This window comes from Ascidiella aspersa, chromosome 2, assembly GCF_963924565.1.
Source record: "Ascidiella aspersa chromosome 2, kaAscAspe10.2, whole genome shotgun sequence".
NCBI lineage: Eukaryota > Metazoa > Chordata > Ascidiacea > Phlebobranchia > Ascidiidae > Ascidiella > Ascidiella aspersa.
The window spans coordinates 6450664-6475771 of record NC_139448.1 but is presented as its reverse complement, the minus strand read 5'-3'; the positions used below and the strand labels follow the sequence as shown (position 1 = coordinate 6475771).

At 34.1% G+C, this 25108-nt stretch overlaps 2 protein-coding genes across 2 annotated transcripts; both read left to right on the top strand.

Annotated features, from left to right (window-relative positions):
- The first annotated feature begins 8576 nt into the window (after positions 1-8576).
- Positions 8577-11320, top strand: LOC146163327 (uncharacterized). The gene is made up of 7 exons (XM_083381459.1): positions 8577-8683; positions 8770-8865; positions 9280-9351; positions 9497-9617; positions 10212-10255; positions 10339-10419; positions 10691-11320. Exons 1-7 carry the CDS (start codon positions 8605-8607, stop codon positions 10906-10908), a joined length of 711 nt encoding a protein of 236 aa, XP_083237585.1. The 5' UTR covers positions 8577-8604; the 3' UTR covers positions 10909-11320.
- Positions 11321-23586: 12266 nt separating this feature from the next.
- On the top strand, positions 23587-24097 carry LOC146163326 (CD209 antigen-like protein A). Its single transcript, XM_083380445.1, has 2 exons — positions 23587-23806; positions 23865-24097. Exons 1-2 carry the CDS (start codon positions 23587-23589, stop codon positions 24095-24097), a joined length of 453 nt encoding a protein of 150 aa, XP_083236571.1.
- The last annotated feature ends 1011 nt before the right edge of the window (positions 24098-25108 follow it).

The window sequence follows — 25108 nt, the reverse complement described above, 5'->3', positions numbered from 1 at the left end:
AGAGACAAAAATTTCATTTAATTAAAGATTAAACGCTCGGCTTTTTAAATATCAGAACAATTTTTAGTTAAGAGCAAGCTACTCTAAACATCGGTAAAATGGGTTTAGCTATAAACTTTAAATACAAAGCCTCAAAAAAGCCATAAATCCAAATTCATTTAATTAATAATAGGAAAGTGTTTTAATATCAAGGGTAAGTGTTACGTGTTTATCAACACTTAAACACCCAAATTAATTAATTGCCATAAGCCAAATCTTAGAGTTCATATTAATATTAAGTTATCTTACGAATTTTTAAATAGGGCTTTAGATTAGCGCGTTCTAGCTTTCGCATAATCAAATGTATTATTGGTTGAATAATATAATATTTCTTGATGTAAAGTTTTCCGTATTGCGTTCTCTCGCCTCGTTTCAAACTTGACATGTAACCTTTAACTCGTAATCTATAACTGTCAGTCTAGTGGGCGATGTTCTCACGTTCTGCAAAACAAGCCACTCGTTTTGCTGGCCTCTTACTCCCGCTGCAATTTGGCCTTAGAATGGCCGCTGTAATGCCTAGCCATGTTTTCAGAGTGCCGGCCAGTCTTATTGGCCAAATATGACGTAACTTTCGTGTTCTTTTTCTTTCTACGTATTGGCTATATACATGTCGTTTCTTAGCGGCTTTGAGCTTTTTTCTAGAGAAGTCTTTTGCGAAGTTTTAGCCGACAGTCGCTGCAATAGGCGGTGGCTGTCTGTCTCACATTAACTTGAAAATAACGTTCACTAATGCTATTTGATAACGTTTTAATTCGTTGTAACAATATACTTTTGATTGGAATTTTAGTTGTGGTTATGACAGGTAGCATATCTGACCAGAAGCCTTTGCAAACAACAAGAACTCACGCGGTTGCGTCCCGCCGGGCAACTGTATGGGGTCAGGGGCCAGGCCCCAGTGCGCAGGTCGCGGCGGGCGGCGTAACAGTAAGATTAAGGTATAAAAAAACGATCATATATTCGTAAAAATTTAATATACGATCGAAAAATAGGGTGAATGAAAACTATTAGAGATGAATCTTGGTAAATAACAACGTCTATTAAACGTAATATACTTCATTTTTTTGAGTTTCAAACACAAAACCGTTATTATAAATAAACACCGAAAAAACTTTAACGAGAGAATTTACCTTGAAATATCGGCATGAATAATTTACCTTTAAATAAGTTTTAAATTAGAAAAGTTGGAAGAAGATTGATGTTAAATAAACAAACGATAACAGAAAATGACGAAAGAAAAACGATTAACAATACCAGGGATCATCAAATTACCTCCCTAATAATTCTAAAATGCGGTTATTAATGATATATTAACAAAATGTTTATCGGATTTATTTATAAGATTGATTTTTATGAAATATAAAACTGAACGTCACTTTTATGAAGCTCAGAATAAATATTGATAACGCTCAATACAACGTTTTGGCAGGCAACTTCAATCTTAACAGTTCTCCAGGCCTTATTATAAAAAAATCTTTGACCCCGCACGAAAAAATATTTCAAAATAAAAAAAATTAAACAATAAAACTAACAATAAACGTTATTGTTTTACTTGTGGTGAATTGCAAACCTAACAACTCGGGTGTCAATAGCGCCTAAAGCAATTGCAACAACTGAAGGATCTTCAATTATTTATATTTGTTTTTAAACAAAGACAAAATTGATCAACTTAAGGACAATTTTATAAAGCTTGCTATATATTTTGTTAAATCATATTGTTATGCTCAATTCGTTTAATAATCAGGTAAAATAATTTCAAAAAAAATTTATGTCGTTTTAGTTTTTGACACCATTTCACTTTAGCATTTGAGATATTCCAATCTAAGACGAGGGTAATCACCACTGAAAGCAACCAGAACCAGTCGAAAGTAGCGTGCTGAAATTGGCTCTGCGAACTTGTTGACCTTGTGACCATGCCAATCCCAGTTCCCGATAAATATCTAATTTAATGAACAACAAAGAGTTGCATTTTGGAGCATAATGGTTGGAGGTTGTAGTAAGACTAATAACAATATCAAAGCCCACGCAGAAGTAGGTAGCATTTTGAACGTTTTGAATAATTCTTTATTCATTACAGATCGCGATTTATTCGTTTAATGTCCAGTATAAATGTTTTTTGTTAGTGCTAAACTAATACAAAGTTTATAACTTAAAATAAACCAAAACCATCTTTGTCCCAACTAAAATAAAATTAGGCTAAACAATGCTTTTCAGCAATTGCTTTATGATTATAAATCGAGGTTAATCTGTTGTCATTATATTTCTTCACAACATTGCGCCCGCCATTTTTGGAGCCCCATTTTAATTAATTTAAAGTATATCGCAAATCTACGTATAGGTCATTTGTTCCAACAAGAACCCGCAAAGTTGATTTGGCAAACCAACAATAGTTTTAGGAGTAAGGATTTCTTCGAAACGTTTGAAATGTACTACCTACTTCTGTATGGTCATTATTATTCATTCTATACGGCTAACTAAATAAATTAAGTGCTATTGTTTTTTTAAACTAATTATTTAAGACTTGTCAATTAATCCGCGATGCATGGCGGCCTGGCAAATTGATCCGCCCGAATATTTGCCACGTCCGCAGAGTCGATATCGGTAATATTCTCTACAGCCTTCGTCAGGGCAAAACACAGGGTTTATCGAATAGGTCAAGTCGGTGAAATCAGTGTCGCAATTGACTGAATAAAAAACAAACAAGATTTGAAATACTTGCAATTCTATCGGTAGCGTTCACTTAAGTTTCAAGTCCACTTAGAAAATCATTGTAAACAAACATATCTGTTTTCAAACGTTTAAAGTCTAATTCGTAAAGCAAGGCGATTACAAAGGCTAAATTGCTTAGTGAATATTTGTAGTGCTAGAGAGTTAGTATAGCAGCCGTTAGATGGCGCTAATGAGAGTACCTAATACCAAGTAATTATTATAAAAGCAGTTTCAAAACAAAATGACGTATTTATACGGAAAAAATAGACAAGCATGGTTTAAAAAAGTGTGGCATCCAAACATGTTTTTGTGGCTCATTTAGCTGAAGGGTGCCGATAGATATTCAAGAATTTTTTAAAATCTAATTTTTGCTCAATTGGTAGGCATTTTGATAGAACTATTTGTGTAGGATTAGAGACCATTATACCAAATGATATTTTACTAAATGTTTTAAGTTGATTGTGTTGTTCCAGTTCCATTTATAGCGACATTTTATTAAAATACAAAAATTCCAGTAAGGGTGCCGAAAATCGATTTTCTTTTTTTAAGGGGTGCCGTAAGCCATAAAAGATTGAGAACCACTTCATTAAAAACCTAATAAATGCACTGCGATGGAGAAAAGATTCAACTTCAGTTGGTTAGATGTAGATTGCGGCAAACTCGGCAATTTCGTTTGCCAAAAATTGAGTGGTGTGTGCTCTAAAAACAACGATTAACTAATTGTTTTAAATACAAAATGAAATTAGTACAAATAAAGTGTTCTTTACTATGTGTTAGAGCTGTGATTCCCAAACTGTGTCCCGCGGCACACTAGTGTGCCTCTAGAGATTGTCAAGTGTGCCGCGAAACTTTTGTAATATTGAAAAAAAAGTATTTGTATTACCAATAGGCATACACGCAAGCATTTTGTACTTTAATACGTACTATTCATTACAAATTAATAATTTAGAGACATTTACATATCGTTTGTCGTGTGTTAAGGGCGATTGTAAAATTACTTTATTGTGGTTCTTGAAAAAAAAAAAGTATGTCGCGAAATTGTTAAGATTTGTTTAGTGTGCCGAGTGCCAAAAAACTTTGGGAACCACTGTGTTAGAGCATGGATTGTTGAACTTGCACCAGTGGACAAGTAGTTGCAAGATTTGGGAGGTCCACAAAGGCGTATTTAATATTTTGGTGTATCGAATTTAAACAACAGAATACATTTTTAGCCCAACAGAGTTTAAACAGAACAATTTGGTGATTTCATTTGTTTTTAAATATATTTGGACTCTATTTCTGTTTTGCATGTCTTGCACAAAAACTACCAGACTACCCTTATTTTGTGAAGTCAAATTGCCAAATTATGACTTCATCTCTAAATACTCTACGCCAACCAAAATTTTCATTTATGGCCCTACATTCAAAAACGTTAAAAAATCCTTCAGTTAGAGCGTTTTTACAGGCCCAAATCAAACTGTAGTAATATTATTTAAAATCTACGCTGAGGAACTCCTTTACACCACTGAGTTGTTGGTTATAAATAAGTTTTTTGATGTACTCAAATATCTTAGCCTTAACGCGATGGCGCTAATTGTTTCTGTGTGAAAGTGAAAACCCCTGCATTGTTTTTGCAAAATAACACACGAGTAAAAGCTGTAAAAATAATTTGGTTATTGACAGCAGTGCATGGAGATGCAATACTTTTTAGGTGTAGCGTTTAAAAGGCTTGCAAAACAATAACCGATATTTTGGGACAAACGTATCGCGATCGGGTCCGATAAGAAAATCGGTTGGTTCAGTGGTAAGGATTTAAGGCAGGGGTGTCCAACTCAAACATGCCGGCGTGCCAATTTTTATCTTATAACTTCTTCCAGTGCCAAAGTTGCTTAACCAATTCTTTTAATTTTAAAAGCGCCATTTTTACCAAAAATTAAAACGTTTATTTACACATGAGAAACTGTGCAGTAGGAATTTGCAATATTGTGGTTAAGTGTTCGTCGGTGAGCTGACTTTTGCTTCTTCACACCACGCTATATAAATATGTAAATGCTATCCTCCACTATACAGTATAATGTTACAATATCAAAAGTAATTGTTATAGTTGTGATTGCCGCGATTGTTTTATAGGTGACAAAACAATGGTAATTGATGAATAACAAATTTAGTATGTTTTGGCAATTGGCGGAGTAACAAATTGGACTTTTTTGACAATTGGCTGAATAACAAACTGAACTTTTTTGACAATTGGCTAAATAACAATTTTAGGGTTTTGGAGGGGGGTTCGCGTGCCATTGTTTATTAGGTCGCGTGTCACATTTGGCACGCGTGCCGCTTGTTGGACACACCTGGTTTAAGGTGTTCCTTGAAAGTTTGTTTTGGCTGTGAAAAGCCTATTTTTATAGCTTTATCGTTTAATATTGTCAACGGAATCGACTCGTGCATAAAAATGAAAGTCTTCGCAATTTAATCAAGATTTCTTTTAAAGGCTCTCATCTGAATGAATTCGAAACATTCCACACTGTGATTGCAGTGATAGCAATATCCCTTCTGTTGGCTTTTGTAATTGTGATGGCCGTTGTTTTGGGTCGTTTATATTGGTTAGTATAAAGCTACGATATTTTCCTTAATAAATAGTGAATCAACTTTGCGTAGTTTCTATAGTCTACTTCGGCATTAAGCTATACAGTATTACTAAGTCATATTTCAACTTATTTAACCAGGAGAGGTACTCTTGGAAAATAGAGCAATTTTAAGAAATGGAACTAAGATTTACCCGACGTTACTTACATTTTCTGGTGACTGGCCTCAACATGAAGTTTATCCTCAGTTGTAAATTGTTTGTATGTTAGGCTACACGAAAACTAACGAAAAACCTTTGATTTTTGTTCAGCAACAACGACGCGCCAGAATCACTGTCTGTAAATATCGCTGTAAAAGTCATTAACATTTCGAATCAAATCAATTACGGTAAGGGTACATTATTTAACAAATTAAGCCAGTAGTTCATTTTTAATATTGTTTTATTTTTAGCTACATGTTCTTTGCTGTAAAACAAATTTTGCGTTTTCACTAAAAGGGAGTATTTTTGAATCAAAGCAACTAAATCTTTTGTTGTTATTTCCATTTTTTTTAAATTACTCCTGCGTAACTCCCAACTCTAAAAAGTATATCCCTGATATCAAGGAATGTGGCCATATAATATGTTTTACTGAAAGGATAATAGTTTATTTTCTTGTTTTGGCGGCTCCTTTTCAATCTCACGACGACTAATTCATGCAAATTTTATGTAAGCTAACGCCGCTCATGTAGGCACTGTTTTGTTTGAAAAATCTGGGCTAAGCCATGTCAGCAGTACCTTGACAATAAACCTATTTACATAATAGGAATCTGGGCGCTTAATAGACTGTCGTTTGAACTGACCAAAGATTTAAATAGTCTCGCAAGTGGTTAAAACCGAAGAGGCTGGTGTATTTAAAAGTAGGCATTTCAACTGCCTGAATTTAACTCGCCCTTCTTGCTTGTAGAAAGCGATAGAGTAAGCGAAGCAATGGAGGTGGCTGTTTACGGTGATGTCTAAACTGCAAGCTCAGAAGTTAACAAGTCGACAAACGTGGAGTCTGTCCATTTACACGCGCCGGAATGTGCCGACCAGAATCAGGACTGAACACATTGACTGGGTGTGCTTAGTGCACGTAGAAAAATAAAGCAGGCTGCAGTTACTTGTTGGGCAAAGCGGTTGAATCGTTTGTATTTTTAATCTATAATACGATGCTAACACTATAGAAACATATTTTGAATTTAACAAAAAATACCAAAAAAATGGTGTTTTTTTTTTCAATATGGTGTATCTGGATAGCATAATAAATTTTAAATTTGAATTTTAGAAATAATATATCTAAATATTTTAATTTTTTGTTATTTTTATTGTCTTCGTACTATATGATGACATTATTTACAATAGATGAACAACTTCGAAAACTATCGCCTTATATGTGAAACGCATCCCGAAGATTTTGCATACCGAAGAATGACAGCTGTGTTTTATAATGGTTAAAATGTTTCGATATAGAAAACAGAAAGTTGTATCCTTGAGCGCTTGCGATAGATCTTCAGCATTGTCCGTTACCTCGAGCTTAGTACATAGTGTATAGCAATAATTGTATGTTGCTAAATTGTGTTAATTAAAAGAAGGCAAACAAAGCAAACCGTGATGTATTGTCGTTATACCCTTTTCACGACTGTGTTCTATAACGGACTGTAATTGCACAAGAAGTTTTTATGCTGTGAATCTCGTTTGCGTCATGGTAAATAATTAAAATTGCGCTTTCATGTTGTACTTTTATTAACCGCTACAATTTTACGTTTTCTTCACTCTTTTCGAATTTTGATGCTCTCTAACAAAATGCAATTAGGTTCTACAAACGTTGACCATCTGTAGGTAAAAAGCAGTTTTTCCCAACGGTTTATGGTTTGCGGCACCACTCAGTAATAACAAATAGATTGCGGCACCCCTAGAAGGATTTTTTCGCAAGTAATTCATTGGAAATTTCAATAAACGGAACTGAAACAAAACACATTTACTCTACATAACGAAGAAAGTTATAATTGGATTCATTATTACGCTCTAATGTTACATACAAAGTTGTGAGTTCAGCAAAAATCAGATTCTTAAAGATTTTAAAATATCTTTCGGCACACTTGGGCATTACAAATGGCACCCGGGTTGCCGCGGCACCCCTCTTGAGGACCACTGGTATAAAGCATACAGTTATTCGTTCTTGTGGTTAACGAGGACTGTAATTACAGAAAGGCTGCGTTATGGAATCCTTTTAAGTATAAAAAATACGTTTTTTTAGCTTTGTCTAAAAGATTTAAAGTCGTGTTTTTCTCACAATGTTGTTAAACGATCCAGTTTAGAAACACACGATAAAACAATGTAAAAAAAGGCGTGTGATCTGTTAATATTTACATCCAAACTAAATGAAGCATGCAATGAGTAACCAATGACAGATATGATTGCATATGTCTATTTTAGCATGATCCATAAATTAATCGTCGACCGCTAAGTAACTGTGCATTACATTATTATTAACAACACTTTCTTTACTCTTTTAAAAATTAAAACGCTTCCTTGTCTTGACAAAGAGAAGCTGGTCTGACGATTTTCATTGTCTATGGGCCGAAACTATATGATTCAGCCTTTGTTTCAACATAGCCAATCGTACTGTATATTCAACTTTATAGAAACTTCCGCGTCATGACACGCTGCATGTCGCAGCGGTTTACGTCAAAAAAGGAGCATGTATTGTTCAAAGCGTGAAATCCTCTCAAACTAAAACTGGCATTTTATATCAGTTGTGAGGGCAATGACTGCTGGTTGAACCTTTTGCGTGGTAAATTAGTTATTGCAAATTTCCCATTGCTATAAGTTTGGTTTATGGTTTGTTTAGAATGCAGATGTTTGTTTATGCCCTTACTGTGTTTGCGTTGGCCGAAAGTTCTTTAGCTCTTTGGCAGCGGCATGGTGAATTTGAATACTATATCGAAAGAAGCAGGCAACTTAACTTTAAGGAAGCCTCGATTGCTTGTGAAAAAATGAATGGAACTTTGGCAAAAGTTAACACGAACGAGATTCAAGTTTTCTTAGCAAAGCAACTTAACAGCACCAAAGGTATAAAAACGCACAACAGCTATATTTACACGAAATGTCGTTGTTTAATAATTCTATGTTGTTTAGGAAACACACAGACTTACTATATCGGATTACAGAATACTGATGGAAAATTTAAATGGTGGGATGGGACACTTCTAAATGATACCAAGTGGACCCCTGGCGAGGAAATCAACTTTATTTTGTTCAACGAGTATTGCGGAGCTATGGAAAACGGCCCAGACTATCTTTGGGTTGATATAAAGTGCAATAGAAACGAAGGGTTCATTTGCCAACGAAAAATTGGTAAGAAAATCTAACACGACTTTAATTAACTAAAATTAGGCATAACGTGTTTTTTTATTTGACTATTTATTTGACTTAACACATAGATGAAGCTACTACCACCACAGCTGTGTCATCAACAACACAAAGATCATTAAACTTGTTAACTTCAACGTCATACGATGGATTTGATGTCTCCAAAGGTAAGATTGAACAAACTACTTCCGATTTTCAAACAGCCAGTACCGTTCCAACCGGTAGGTTTGCTGTTCAGCTTAATCGCCGTATCCGTATTCAGATACTTTATGCAATTTCAAAGTGGTGAGGTTAATTGTTGGCTTTGACTAAAAACAAAAATCTTACGATATGAGCGAATGTAACTCTTGCTCAAAAATAATTACTAGTGTTTGAATAACACAATTTTTAAGCGTTTGACCTGAACGTTGCAATTATCCAAACAGAAATATTTATAGAGAGAAGTAATTCACTGACTAATTTAAATTTCGGTTAACGTTTATAAGTTATGTCCTCCTTTTTTGTGTTTTTCGTGTTGATGGGGCAACAAAGATTAAAAATGTGTTACACGTAAAACTCTTATTTATTACTTTTGTTCAAAGATCAAAACAAAAGCGATTTTGGAACAAATATAACAACAAACATTGGCACCGTCACTCAAACTTATTCCACAGGTACCTTTGCATTTAATCCTTAGGTATTAGTCAATATCTCCTTATTATCCTACGGTATTGGACAATTAGACTATTTTGCAAGCAGAGTTTCATTGGTAGCCAGAATTAACTCTCTACATAATAAATTTTGCTTGCTGTGTTACAGTTGACACCACACTGGAAGCCGGAAAGGCAGCGCAGCACCAAACTACCATACTGGCAGCATCGATTTGCGGGGTTGTGCTGCTTTGCTGTGCAATGATTGTGATTGCCGTGCTCTGCATAAGGTTGGTAAAGTACACCATAATGTACAAATTAGCAGTGCTCATTGGCAGAAGCGATGCTAATAGACTTAGTCTATATACAGTTTTGCCAAATCAAGAAGCTATGTCTAAAACCATACGACCCAACAGTGTCTCGCATATTGTTACACATCTACGAATCGTGTTTTGCGAATCACGATCTGGCAGACAGCAACTGAATTTGGTTAACCGGGGCTGAATTTGTAGGAATGAATGTCAATGCAACTAATTTTTTTTCTTTCAATAGCTTGGTGTCAGTAGTTTTATTTTACTCTTCGAGTTAACTACACTTTGAACTTATTAGTAAATAGTGAATAATTGAATAATTTATTTTTAATAAAACTCAACTAATCCAAGTGACGTAATATAAACAAAGTCGAATGAAAAAATAAGTTATTCAAGCTCTATATAAGCCAACATATTTATTTTTGGTTGCAAGGATTTACAAACTTGCGGAGAAATATTGCTGACAAGGAAATAAATATCATCTGTTAGGGTTTTATACAGTCAGTATAGATATAAATTGATTAGCATCAAATTTGGAAGATTTTGTTTTTACATTTTGTCTTGCCTTTGCAGAAAATCACGAAAACGGTCTACATCATCAGCAAAAAGCGAATTAGGTACGTTGCTTGGTTAATGTATGCGAATTAGGTACGTTGCAAGACGTTAATGTATTACAAAACAATTGGTTTGTTTCTTCCAGATAATACAAACGAAGACCCAACAAAAACCGGTTTAAGAATAAACCTGGAAGGCCAAGTGGTTTATTCAGGAATACCAAAAGGTTAGACAAACTCTGTACTGGTCATTTACGGAATTCAGAAACAAGTTTTTAATAATTTTAAAGTACAACGGTTATTGCGCCCAAACAAGAACTACGTTTCAGATGAGCTTTAATGGTAGCTATAAAAAAGTTTAAACTGAGCTAATCAACTTTTTTTCGTAATGTTATATGAATCCGTTCGAGGACCACCCTTAACTAGTAGTTTGCTATTAAACAACTTAGCCATACCTTTACTAATAAACAACTTATGACAATATTTTTTGCTTCATAGTGCCTGTCGAAACAAATGGCGAAAAAGAGATTGTCACAAATCCTTTATACGAGAAATTCAAAAATGATCCTGCGAAAACTAGCAAAGAAATGGTAGCCAATCCTTTGTATGATCAATTCAAGAATGGCCAGGCAGAAATTAGCAACGAAATGGTAGCTAATCCTTTGTATGATAAATTCAAGAAGGACCAGGCAGAAATTAGCAACGAAATGGTATAAAATCCTTTTATCAATTCAAGAACGTTTACGCATAATTAAGTGCCCTCGATTTTAAAATTAAACAGCGTAAAACTTATTGATTACTTATTAAAATAAATGACGATTGGGTTCAGTGAATGTTACAGTTTTTACATGTTTTGCATAACCATATGTGTCTTTAATATTATTTTGTTTTCAACTGTGATATCATAACCACGACGAGTTGGACTCTTTTTGCATATTTTCGCACCGTATATTTACATTGTTTATGTATAGTTTATTAATCATTTTACAGTATTTTACATTTCTTAAGTAGTTGGAACTAAAAACTGGAAAACAGATTGTTGATGAGGCAATATTTAGTGTACTTCGCAAGATCACAGTTGCAATAATCACAAATGTGTATGTGTCTTTCATTTTAAAGGCTGTTCAAATCCTTGCATACTTTTACGCGGAACATATTAGGAAGTAAAGGCAAGTTTTACTTGGTTTTGTCTAAAAACAAGACCACTCAGATTTGCGTGTACGTTCGTTATTTTACTTGAAAGAAATACAAACCGATTTTATAATTACAAAAGCAAGAACATTAATAATGTTAAATGGTCGTTTTTATCTGGTATTCAGTTCTGAAAGCCTGCGAGTATAACTTTTTTTTATCTTACAAACAGTGCGTATATATTTTATTAAAGTTCTATATATAATGCATTTAACACCACACTACGACTACAGCAAACACATCAATGAAATTCAATAGATAAAAACTGACATTGACTTGTTAAAAATGTGTAAAAAGTTTTAGGAAAGTTCACCTAAAAATTATAATCAAAAGCTATGCGGAAATGGATTTCATATTTATGAACGTTTCGAATAAATTCTAACAATATTTAAGATTAAATGCATATCGCAATTACTTTTCAACAATTAATTTCTAAAAAGAAAGCAAACTTTAAACAAAATTAACTGTGCTGAAAAGCAAAATTCAAAGCCGGCCCATAAATGAACGGTTTGTTTAAAATGCTAGCTCACTGTAAATCAGCAAATCAAAAATGAATCGAATAAATGAACTAAAAGTTATTAGATATTTATATTCGGACTCTTACAACTTGCAACTGCCCGAAGAGACAAAAATTTCATTTAATTAAAGATGAAACGCTCGGCTTTTTAAATATCAGAACAATTTTTAGTTTAGAGCAAGCTACTCTAAACATCGGTAAAATGGGTTTAGCTATAAACTTTAAATACAAAGCCTCAAAAAAGCCATAAATCTAAATTCATTTAATTAATAATAGGAAAGTGTTTTAATATCAAGGGTAAGTGTTACGTGTTTATCAACACTTAAACACCCAAATTAGTTAATTGCAATAAGTCAAATTTTAGAGTTCATGTAGTATTAAGTAATCTTAAGAATTTTTAAATAGGGCTTTAGATTCTAGCTTTCGCATAATCAAATGTATTATTGGTTGAATAATATAATATTTCTTGATGTAAAGTTTTCCGTATTGCGTTCTCTCGCCTCGTTTCAAACTTGACATGTAACCTTTAACTCGTAATCTATAACTGTCAGTCTTGTGGGCGATGTTCTCGCGTTCTGCAAAACAAGCCACTTGTTTTGCTGGCCTCTTACTCCCGCTGCAATTTGGCCTTAGAATGGCCGCTGTAATGCCTAGCCATGTTTTCAGAGTGCCGGCCAGTCTTATTGGCCAAATATGACGTAACTTTCGTGTTCTTTTTCTTTCTACGTATTGGCTATATACATGTCGTTTCTTAGCGGCTTTGAGCTTTTTTCTAGAGAAGTCTTTTGCGAAGTTTTAGCCGACAGTCGCTGCAATAGGCGGTGGCTGTCTGTCTCACATTAACTTGAAAATAACGTTCACTAATGCTATTTGATAACGTTTTAATTCGTTGTAACAATATACTTTTGATTGGAATTTTAGTTGTGGTTATGACAGGTAGCATATCTGACCAGAAGCCTTTGCAAACAACAAGAACTCACGCGGTTACGACCCGCCGGGCAAATGTATGGGGTCAGAGGCCAGGCCCCAGTGCGCAGGTCACGGCGGGCGGCGTAACAGTAAGATTAAGGTATACAAAAACGATCATATATTCCTAAAAATTTAATATACGATCGAAAAATAGGGTGAATGAAAACTATTAGAGATGAATCTTGGTAAATAAGAACGTCTATTAAACGTAATATACTTCATTTTTTTGAGTTTCAAACACACGTTATTATAAATAAACACCGAACAAACTTTAACGAGAGAATTTACCTTGAAATATCGGCATGAATAATTTACCTTTAAATAAGTTTTAAATTAGGAAAGTTGGAAGAAGATTGATGTTAAATAAACAAACGATAACAGAAAATGACGAAAGAAAAACGATTAACAATACCAGGGATCACCAAATTACCTCCCTAATAATTCTAAAATGCGGTTATTAATGATATATTAACAAAATGTTTATCGGATTTATTTATAAGATTGATTTTTATGAAATATAAAACTAAACGTCACTTTTATGAAGCTCAGAATAAATATTGATAACGCTCAATACAACGTTTTGGCAGGCAATCTTCAATCTTAACAGTTCTCCAGGCCTTATTATAAAAAAATCTTTGACCGCGCCCGAAAAAATATTTCAAAATAAAAAAATTAGACAATAAAACTAACAATAAACGTTATTGTTTTACTTGTGGTGAATTGCAAACCTAATAACTCGGGTGTCAATAGCGCCTAAAGCAATTGCAACAACTGAAGGATCTTCAATTATTTATATTTGTTTTTAAACAAAGACAAAGTTGATCAACTTAAAGACAATTTTATAAAGCTTGCTATATATTTTGTTAAATCATATTGCTATGCTCAATTCGTTTAATAATCAAGTTAAATAATTTCAAAAAAAATTTATGTCGTTTTAGTTTTTGACACCATTTCACTTTAGCATTTGAGATATTCCAATCTAAGACGAGGGTAATCACCACTGAAAGCAACCAGAACCAGTCGAAAGTAGCGTGCTGAAATTGGCTCAGGGAACTTGTTGACCTTGTGACCATGCCAATCCCAGTTCCCGATGAATATCTAATTTAATGAACAAAAAAGAGTTGCATTTTGGAGCATAATGGTTGGAGGTTGTAGTAAGACGTAATAAGAATATTAAAGCCCACACAGAAGTAGGTAGCATTTTAAACGTTTCGAATAACCCTTTATTCATTACAGATCGCGATTTATTCGCTTTAATGTCCAGTATAAATGTTTTTGTTAGTGCAAAACTAATGCAAGGGTTATAACTTGAAACAAACCAAAACCATCTTTATCCCAACTAAAATAAAGTTAGCCTAAACAATGCTTTTCAGCAATTGCTTTATGATTATAAATCGAGGTTAATCTGTTACCATTATATTTCTTCACAACATTGAGCCCGCCATTTTTGGAGCCCCATTTTAATTAAATTTAAAGTATATCGCAAATCTACGTAGGTCATTTGTTCCAACAAGATCCCGGAAAGTTGATTTGGCAAACCAACAATAGTTTTAGGAGTATAGATTTTATTTGTCTAAAAGGGTTCAAGTCGTGTTTTTCTCACAATGTTGTAAAACGATCCAGTTTAGAAACACACGATAAAACAATGTAAAAAAAGGCGTGTGATCTGTTAATATTTACATCCAAACTACATGAAGCATGCAATGAGTAACCAATGACAGATATGATTGCATATGTCTATTTTAGCATGATCCATAATTCAATCGTCGACCGCTAAGTAACTGTGCATTACATTATTATTAACACCACTTTCTTTACTCTTTTAAGATTAAAACGCTTCCTTGTCTTGACAAAGAGAAGCTGGTCTGACGATTTTCATTGTCTTTGGGCCGAAACTATATGATTCAGCCTTTGTTTCAACATAGCCAATCGTACTGTATATTCAACTCTATAGAAACTTCCGCGTCATGACACGCTGCATGTCGCAGCGGTTTAGGTCAAAAAAGGAGCATGTATTGTTCGAAGCGGGAAACCCTTTCAAATTAAAACTGGCATTTTGTATCAGTTGTGAGGGCAATAACTGCTGGTTGAACCTTTTGTGTGGTAAATTAGATATTGCAAATTTCCCATTGCTATAAGTTGGGTTTATGGTTTGTTTAAAATGCAGATGTATGTTTATACCCTTACTGTGTTTGCGTTGGCCGAAAGTTCTTCAGCTCTTTGGCAGCGGCATGGTAAATTTGAATACTATATCGAAAGAAGCAGGCGACTTAACTTTAAGGAAGCCTCGGATGCTTGTGTTAAAATGAATGGAACTTTGGCGAAAGTTGACACGCCCGATATTCAGGTTTTCTTAGCAAAGCAACTTAACAGCACCAAAGGTATAAAAACGCACAACAGCTATAATTACACGAAATGTCGTTGTTTAATAATTCGATGCTGTTTAGGAAATCTAAAGACTTACTATATCGGATTACACAAAACCGGTGGAAAATTTAAATGGTGGGATGGGACACTTCTAAATTATACCAAGTGGGCCCCTGGCGAGGAAAGCGCCTCTATTTTTGACAACGAGAAGTGCGGAGCTATGGAAGATGGCCCAGACTATCTGTGGGTTGATATACAGTGCAATAGAAAAGAAGGGTTCATTTGCCAACGAAAAATTGGTAAGAAAATCTGCCACGACTTAAATCAACTGAAATTAGGCATAACGTGTATTTTCATTTGACTATTTATTTGACTTAACACATAGATGAAGCTACTACCACCACAGCTGTGTCATCAACAACACAAAGATCATTAAACTTGTTAACTTCAACGTCATACGTTGGATTTGATGTCTCCAAAAGTGAGATTGATCGAACTACGTTCGATGTTCCAACAGCTAGTCTCGTTTCAACAGGTAGGTTTGCTGTTGTACTTAATTCGCCATATCGGTATTTAGATACTATGCGATTTCAAAGTGTTGACTAAAAACAAAAATCTTACGATATGAGCGAATGTAACTCTTGCTCAAAAATAATTACTAGTGTTTAAATAACACAATTTTTAAGCGTTTGGCCCGAACGTTATAATTTTCCAAACAGCAGTATTTATTCACTGACTAATTTAAGTTACGGTTAACGTTTATAAGTTTGGAAATTATATGAAATGTTTGTGTTGTTATTAAATAGAATGCTTTATGAGTACGGTAGGGCTATAATATGCCCTCTTTTCTAAATAAACTCAATGGTCCTCCGAAAACACTAAATGCTCAAATGTCCTCCTTATTGTATTTTACGTGTTGATGGGACAATAAAGATTAAAAATGTGTTACTCGTAAAACTCTATAAATTTATTACTTTTGTTCAAAGATCAAAACAAAGGCGATTTTGGAACAAATATAACAACAAACATTGGCACCGTCACTCAAACTTATTCCACAGGTACCTTTGCATTTCATCCTTAGGTATAAGTCAATATCTCCTTATTATCCTACGGTATTGGACAATTAGACTATTTTGCAAGCAGAGTTTCATTGGTAGCTAGAATGAACTCTCTACATAATAAATTTAGCTTGCTGTGTTACAGTTGACAACACACTGGAAGCAGGAAAGGCAGCGCAGCACCAAACTACCATACTGGCAGCATCAATTTGCGGGGTTGTGCTGCTTTGCTGTGCAGTGATTGTTATTGCCGTGCTTTGCATAAGGTTGGTAAAGTGCACCATAATGTACAAATTAGCAGTGCTCATTGGCAGAAGCGATGCAAATCGTAGACTTAGTCTACATACAGTTTTGCCAAATCAAGAAGCTATGTCTAAAACCATACGACCCAACGGTGTCTCGCATATTGTTACACATTTACGAATCGTGTTTTGCGTCATTACTCTTCAAAAAAAAAATAAAAAATATGAGTGCGAGATTTTGTAAAGGGATTTAAAATATAATTGTCGACGTTTATTGAAAACGCTGCAAATTATAGGTAAGCAGGTTCTGAAAATAAATACGCGGAATACATTGAAAAGCAATTTATAAACATACAACATTTCTACATTTATTTTCAGTTCCACATGTAAATTAACTCCAGATTGTTACACTTGAACGCTGTGTTCGTTCCCATTCCTCCTTATTTAAAATTCAGTTGCATGCAAATTGTTGATATTTTTATGTGTTTCGGATAATTGGAATTTATCAGAACCAGTAAACTTTGAATTGGCAGCAGTCCTGTTTAATTATTGTTGCATGATAAGAATAACTTTCAACGAACTAAACATAATCCGAATAAATAATATTAGGTTAGATCTAGGGTTGTCATTTGACCGGTCATATACAATCCTCGTCAAATAGGTCAAATATAGGTCAAATACTATACACACTATCATAAGGCAATTGAAGTTAAAACAAAAACTTGATTTTACCTTTAAATAAATATATGAAAGTTTTGACTTAATTACAATGGTTTGTAAATCAAAAACCATCATTTTGCAACTATTAATAAGATTTTTTTGTAAAACCATGCCCATCTTGCAAGCAATACTATAGCAGTATTGTAGTGATTTTTACCATTACTACAACCACAAAGTTAAGCCAACAAATTATTACCGCAATTTAACAACAAGTAAATGCATCAGTAAAAAATATTTTTACTCCTCATCACAACTTTTGTCACTCTAAATCTTCTAAATCAGCGTGGTCCAACATCTTTTCATTGCGGGCCAAAAACATTTTTTTATCTTGCGGGCCAAAAACTGTTTTTTTATTTTTTTTATCTTGCGGGCCAATGTTTTTAAATAGCGATTCTTAAGATTATTGCTTTATACGTAGCCTATATGCTTATGAAGTGAACTCAATAAAATAAATGCTACATTACATGTGAGATTATACACTTTTGCTTAGTGGTGCTACAATTCGCAAAGGATCATTAAAATGTTTTTTTTGTCAATTACAATAACAAAAAAACAACAATTAAAGTGATATTGCTAGATGTAAGGTAAGTTGACTATCAGTTCGCGGACCAATAAAGCGTAACTCGCGGGCCAAGGGCCTGCAGTTGGGCCACCCTGTTCTAAATCATCAGATAAGGCAATTGATTCTTCTTAATTTCTAAGAAGCCTCATATTGTGGTATACCCCAACTATTGTTTTCTTTTATGATTAACGCGATTCATCATATAATTGCATTTATTCTAAACAAAATAAATCTGCTTTGCAAAACAATTTATTATTACAACACAACACACCCTACCATTTCATAATTAAATTGTTTAAAAAAAGTTACAATCAAGATTATGAAAAACTCAAATTTACAACATTTCAATCCAATATGAGTATTTGACCGGTCAATTGACAGACTTACCAAGCCTAGTTTGATCCGAATAAGAAAGTTAATTTACACCTGATCAATGTCATTTGCTATAGAAGGACCAGAAGGAGTGAACACACATCCAGAGAAAGCGAGCAGATAGGTATGTTGCCTTATTTGATTGATTCTATTTCATTAGATGTTTTTTTTCTTCTCCATTTTAGTGATTTCTGATTTAAGATTCTGTGAAAATAAACGCACTTTAGTGAGCACTGTTTTGATTTGAACATTTTAACAGCCTTGTGGACAACAATCCCAGCACGATTTGGTTGAATATATCGAAAACCACCCCATTGCTACATAGGTTCGACTAGATTTGTCACGTCACATTTTGACCTAATTTCTTGACTTTATGTTGGAAAATTTCCAATCCCTTACCCATTAACGTTTACATATTAAAATCGGCATTTTATTAGTTTGTGGTGCCATTTGCCCAAAAGCATTCGCTTTAGATTGTATAATAATAAAAGCCTAATATTTAAATAGGAAATAGCAACGAATTTGCTGAAACTGTCTACGTTCAGCCCAATATAATGTTACCAGTAATTTGGGATGAGGCAGGCGTCCTTGAACTCAACCCCGAAAGCTCAATGAGGATAAGTGTTCCAAGTAAGAATTACCCAAAAGCTTTCGTTTCACTTTACCTGTGTTGTAAACAAGTCATTTTAGAAAGACAAAAAAGTCCTAGTCAACTTAATCACTAAATAATAATAAAACGATAAACCAGTAAATATTTTAAATTATCCCAATTATGAGCAATAAATGAGCTTAAAAAATAAGTATTAACATGTAGCAATCTAATGGTTTTTCAAGCAAAATTCGAGAATAATAGCTCAATTCTATATTAAAATGTTAAAGTAAAACCCTTACTTTCAAACCAAGAAACTTAATTAATGTCATAAGGTAAAGCCATTGGTCTAAAATATTTTGAGTCATTTTAACAAAACGAAGTAATCAAGTTAAATCATTTAAAACATGTGACAAAAAAGTGCACTTAAGTTAGGTCATTGACCTAAGTCATTACAACACTGCACTTTACCCGAAAAAGAAAGCTTTATTGTTTTGTTTTTTTAATTAGGGAACCGTGACGACGTTGATGAAACTGGCTACCTTCAACCAAATCCAAGGTTACCAGTCGTACAAGATGAAGCGGGATATATCACCCTGAATGCTTAATAGTGGCATCCGGTCTGACTTTAGAGGCTGTGAGGATAGCCAGAATAGGCAACGTTGCGAAACAAGTGATCTCCACCAATCACCTAGCAACGATGTTTACCAAGACGTAGTGTAAAATTCACTCAGGACTTTAATAGTTATAAAATAGTCATAGACACTGCCGCACGATTTTGCAGTAGTGACGCCTGACATGAAATAACATTGTCCTCTTGTATTGAGTTTGGCCGATAGGCCACGGTTCAGTTCTGGAACTTAAAAGCGGCGCAAAAGTGTTCTCCCATGTAATTTATAGCTGGCCCTGAAAATGTGGGTCAAGGTGCCATGGTGGGCCTTTTTTACTTTTTTAAGGGAGTCGTACAACGCTTTTGTTTCGTATGCAAACATAACTGTGCGGTAATGGAATATTTCCATGTAATATTATTTTCCTGACGTTCATTTCAACTCATTCTTACAAAACTCTAGCAATATTTTTTGATTTATCGATTAATTTTCTCAATAGTGATTAAATTCGGCGCGCGACAAATAAGGTCAGGAGTATACTGTTAGCTAGTTAAATATATTCACAAAAAGCGAAAGCCAATATGTGCGTCAAAATTCAAACATGTGCGACTAACGGTGTCGTCCGGAATAGCCGACAGCAAATACAATGGCTTTCACACAATTTGCAATGGCTTTATGGCTTTCACACAATTGATGGTGTGGCTAAGAGTGTTTTTACTTTTGCTCATTGTTGCTTCATCTGGCCACCATGCTCGCCATGCACCAAAAACTATACTTTATTAAATCGTTTAAGCCAACGACGCTAGACATACTATGACATGTTGTGCCGTGTCACTTATGATCGCTACAAAGGATTCTTTTTATTAAATAAAATAACTTTTCACACTACACGTACCTTTTCACATTACATGGCATGCAAGATTACTTACAGATTTAAGGTTTTGTGGCGTCATTCGTTTTACGTAGTGGACCTTCAACAGCTCTTGAAAGATCAATTGGTGCCGAGATAAAAAAGTTTCTGGCCGATGACATAAGCAATCAATAATATTTAATTTTTATCGCTGGTTACGTCACCATTTACAAGGCCATAGCAAGGAAAAAGACAACCGCCGTTGTAGTTCAATACAAAGTTTCGTTGAATAATTATCCTTATATCTGATGTAAATTGGGCAGAAATGTTTGTAAATATTTATAGTTAAAGCGCGATAAATTATATCGACTTGTTTTTCCACTGTTTGTCATAAGTTTTATCCTTTAATTTTTGTTTAGTTATCTAAAATAAAACAATATTTCCATTTTATAATTTATATTCTCTCTTCCTGTGCAACCATGTACTGAGCTTTTTGAATTATGTGTTTTCATAAATTTAGGAAGTTATTAAGGTCATACAGTGTTGCTAGTGGAGTCGAATCAACATTTTGCAGCAGAAATTTTTTGGAATAACTATTTTCACATCTTGTATTTTAGTAGAAAATAATTCCTTAAAAAAAATAAGTTCTTCTGGTATATATTTGTGTACAAATATTTAGCACAAATACTTGTTTTATTATACAATACCTGGTAGCAACAGAATATTTATTGAAAGAACCATATCAGCCAAAATGGGCCGTGCGTAACTCGGCAAATTATAACACAAAATTTCCGAATCGGCAAATGTTTTTTTTTTCAAAATAGCAAAAAGCAACAAATGCGTTAAACAAACGCAATATATCCACATGTATAACAAAGCGTTTCTATTTTATATTCAATCATCAATTTAACACTAAAGAACATACTTGTAAGGGTCTGTAACGATGTTCTCGTTGGTTCCTGGAAATGCGGCCAACAGTCCCAGTAAAAGAAAACAAACCGACATCGGTGTCATCTCGATAAATGAACAGAAAATGGAGTTACGAATCTAAACACAAAAAATTGATAAAATAGAAAAGCATTGCCACATTTATGAGACTTTTCTGAAATGCGACGATATACCCTAACTTTACAAAAGTAAAACTTTAAATTTAGCGATAATCTCAAAACTTAATAAAAATAAAATAGCGTTGCAAACAAAGGCTATCAGCGAGCACTAATGGCAGGTGAAGGCGATCAAAACTTATATAGTTATGAAGCAATATATCAAAACGCTTCTTCTTGTCAATTCGTTGCATATAGTACAAGCTATTTTGTCTGTCCCGAAAAAACCCACGCGCTAAATCTTGTCATATCCCTTCGGGGAGCGGTAAAGACCCGAGACATTAGCGGCTTTCCCGTTTAACGCCATTGTTGTAGATCTACAAACAATGCCTCGTGTTTAACGGAGGATTAATGAGTTGTTGCAAAGTCTATAGATCTTATTATTATCTAAGGTGAGTGTGGTAGATAATGAGTGCGGCGCAAAGCCTATACAACAGTATCAGAGACAATAGCGGCTTTTCCGTTTCACGCCATTGTTGTAGATCTAGCCTCGTGTCCAACGGTGGATTAATGATTTGCGGCGCAAAGGCTATACAGTAGATCTTGTCATTACCTAAAGCAGTTGCTCTTAACTTGTTTCCTTGCTGCACCCCTTTCAAATCACCAACTAATTTTCGCACCGCTTTCAAATCGCCAACTAATTTTTGCACCCCTTTCAAATCACCAAATAATTTTCGCACCGCTTTCAAATCGCCAACTAATTCTCGTATCCCTTCAAATCATCAACTAATTCTTGAACACACTTCTATAATTGCTCAAATAATAAAACCGTTGTAATTTTACATTTATACAAGAAACCGATAACACAGTAAAATAATACCAAATTGTAAGTTTTACATTTACTTCAACAAAGAAATAAATTACAATAATACATTTTTGGTGTTTGACTCAACACCCCGCATCCCTTAGAACAGTTGTTGCACCCCTTGGGGGTGCGAGCATCCCTGGTTAGAAACCCGCGATTCAAGGTAAGTGTGTAAGTGCATGGTTATTAACAATGATCACACACTATTCGCATCTGAAAAAAAAATTAAAAAAATTTGTTGTATTGTTTCACGCAACTTTCTTATGAATCTGAATTCAGTGGGGCGAGTCCATAAGTGGTATTACTTGGTGTACATTGTTTGATTTAACCCGTTTCGACATGTGACATATTATTCACTATAGCATGCCAGTTGAAAGTAGAGTTATCGATGTATCTTGTGAGTATTCTAATCAACGTTCACGTCGAATATCGTGAATTTATATTAAAATGCAAATAATGAACATATATTTTTACGCTTTGACAACAAAGTGAAAGATCCCGTGATTTTTCGTGATACGTTTTATGCTAAGCATGAAAGTTATTCGTTAGTGCTAAACTTAAGTAAAATATGGAACTTGAACAAAACCGAAAATATCTTTGTCGCAAATAAAACAGAAAAGTGCAATATAGTTAACCATTACATGTTTTTTATATTTGAATTCATGTAAACCTGTTGCCGTTATATATTGGTTATTCATACCTTTATGAATGTGCAAGGAACTGGGTTTTCGTATCAATGTACTTTTAAAAATGTTTTTCGCTGGGCCAATTCTAATTTTAAAATGTTTTTCGCTGGGCCAATTTGCTCTTTAAACCTGCAGTTAATAAGCCTGCACTTGGTTTTAATCGTCCCAATATAAATTATAGAAACTTCCTATGTTCTAATATGTTCTATCCCGAGATTCAAATTTTTCTCAAATGTAAAATTATGTTTGAAAAACAAGCATTACGAGAAAAAACATAATAAAACATTGACAAAGTTAGATAGCTAGATATGTTCACTAATACTTCAGAATAACCACCAACAGATCTAACAATAGAATTAGTACATTCGCAACTTTCTTATAGAGCGCATATAAATATCACACAAGTATTTTGGTAATGAATTAGCTTTCAATATCTTATTTGCATAAACGTAAAAAAAGGCGAGTCATTTTCGTCAGGGCTTCTATTCCTTCATTGAAGTTATATCAAAACAGAGAGATTGCTTTTATTTACAAATGCTTTGCAACTTTAACCTTTGGCCAATCTTACGTAAATTTTCCAAGTAATAACAGTCGGATTTTATATTTACAACTTTTCCGTCGCATATTTGTTATTGGATTTTAGCTGCTTTGTATTTTAAATGGAAAATATTTAATTGCAGCTCTACAGAGTTTTAATTTGGCCTAATTGGCAAATTTGGTTTAATTTGCAAACTTGTTTTTATAATCAGGCCACAATGTGGACGTTTCTGAAAGTACTTGTGCTTTTGAAGACAGCCGAAAGTTCTGTTGCTGTTTGGCATCGTCTGGACAACTTGGAATATTTCATAGAAACCAAAAACAAGTTAAACTTTTACGATGCTTCTTCAGCTTGTGTTAGAATGTACGGAAGACTCGCAATTGTTAAATCAGAATCAATTCAAAAGTTTCTAGCAACGCATTTACGAAAAACTGAAGGTAATAGACCCTGACGCAAAATAATAATAAAAATACCTTAGTTTTATTTCCACACTAGATGAAGCAAGCACTCATTACATTGGACTAAAGAGGAAGGATACAAACGAAACCTTTCAATGGTTGGATAGAACGAGATTATATCACCAACATTGGGCTCCTGGAGAACCGAATGATTTGACGTTCAGTGAGGATTGTGCAGCAATGGAACGTGGTCCCGACTACAAATGGATTGACATGCGATGCAGTAGAAAGGAAAAGTACATTTGTCAGAGAAAATTTGGTGAGAGCTGATTCATTTTTTTCTGATTAGCACTTATATATTTTAGAAACGCCTTTGATGACAGAAAAACGCATTTCAATTAAAGGTGATTAAATCGATTAACGTTAACTTCTATAGCTTACACCTATCACAAGTGAGCACACTTAAAATAATTCGATATTTTTCTTTTAGTTATCTTTGAAATACGAAATTATTCTGTCAAACCTACAGCAGGGGTGCAAAATATTTCTCGTTTTGGTGGGTGGTGCATTACACTTAGTTTTAAACCATCTTCCATGAATTCAGCAATCCTTGACCCAGTAGCCTTAAGAATACCACACAGTTCGTTTATTTTGTTAAAACACTATGTTGAAGGAGTTACTTTTAAATCAAAAGCAACAAAACAAAGATATTATTGATTTACACAAAGCAACACAAAAGCACGATATTTTTTTTCTGTTTTGTTGCGATTGGTAGCCGACGCATTTCGGCTAAATCGTTTTTTAATGGGCTAAGACATAGAAACCTAATTCAGATAACAAATTTGCATTTACGTATAGATACAAAAGAAAATTATATGGTTTTGTGGAGCATGGACAAATTCCCACGCTTTTTAAACAAAAAGGGAAATTAGCACAACATTATTACATTTTCGACAGCTATATGACTTTTGATATTTAAAAGTTTTACATACAGCAACTATAAATGCACCTTATCCATGAGTTTTATTTGTAAAATCCTTAAACTCGTTATGATAAACGAATAAGTTTGATGATATGCAGCAGTGCTCTAAACTTATTTAAAAACAATGGCTGTGTTAGCAGAACCGTTGACGAATGCCGAAAGCATAACGAATAGAGAGAAACACCTCGAAAAAACACAAGAACTCACACCAACAGGTAATAACAATGTCATATTTCAATTTGTTTGACTGCAATGCGATACATTTCTAGTTCTTGTTCTAAACTGATCTTCATTTTCTTTAACTTGCAGGTTACAAGAAACATTTTTGTATACAAAGAGCTGAATTTACGACCATTATT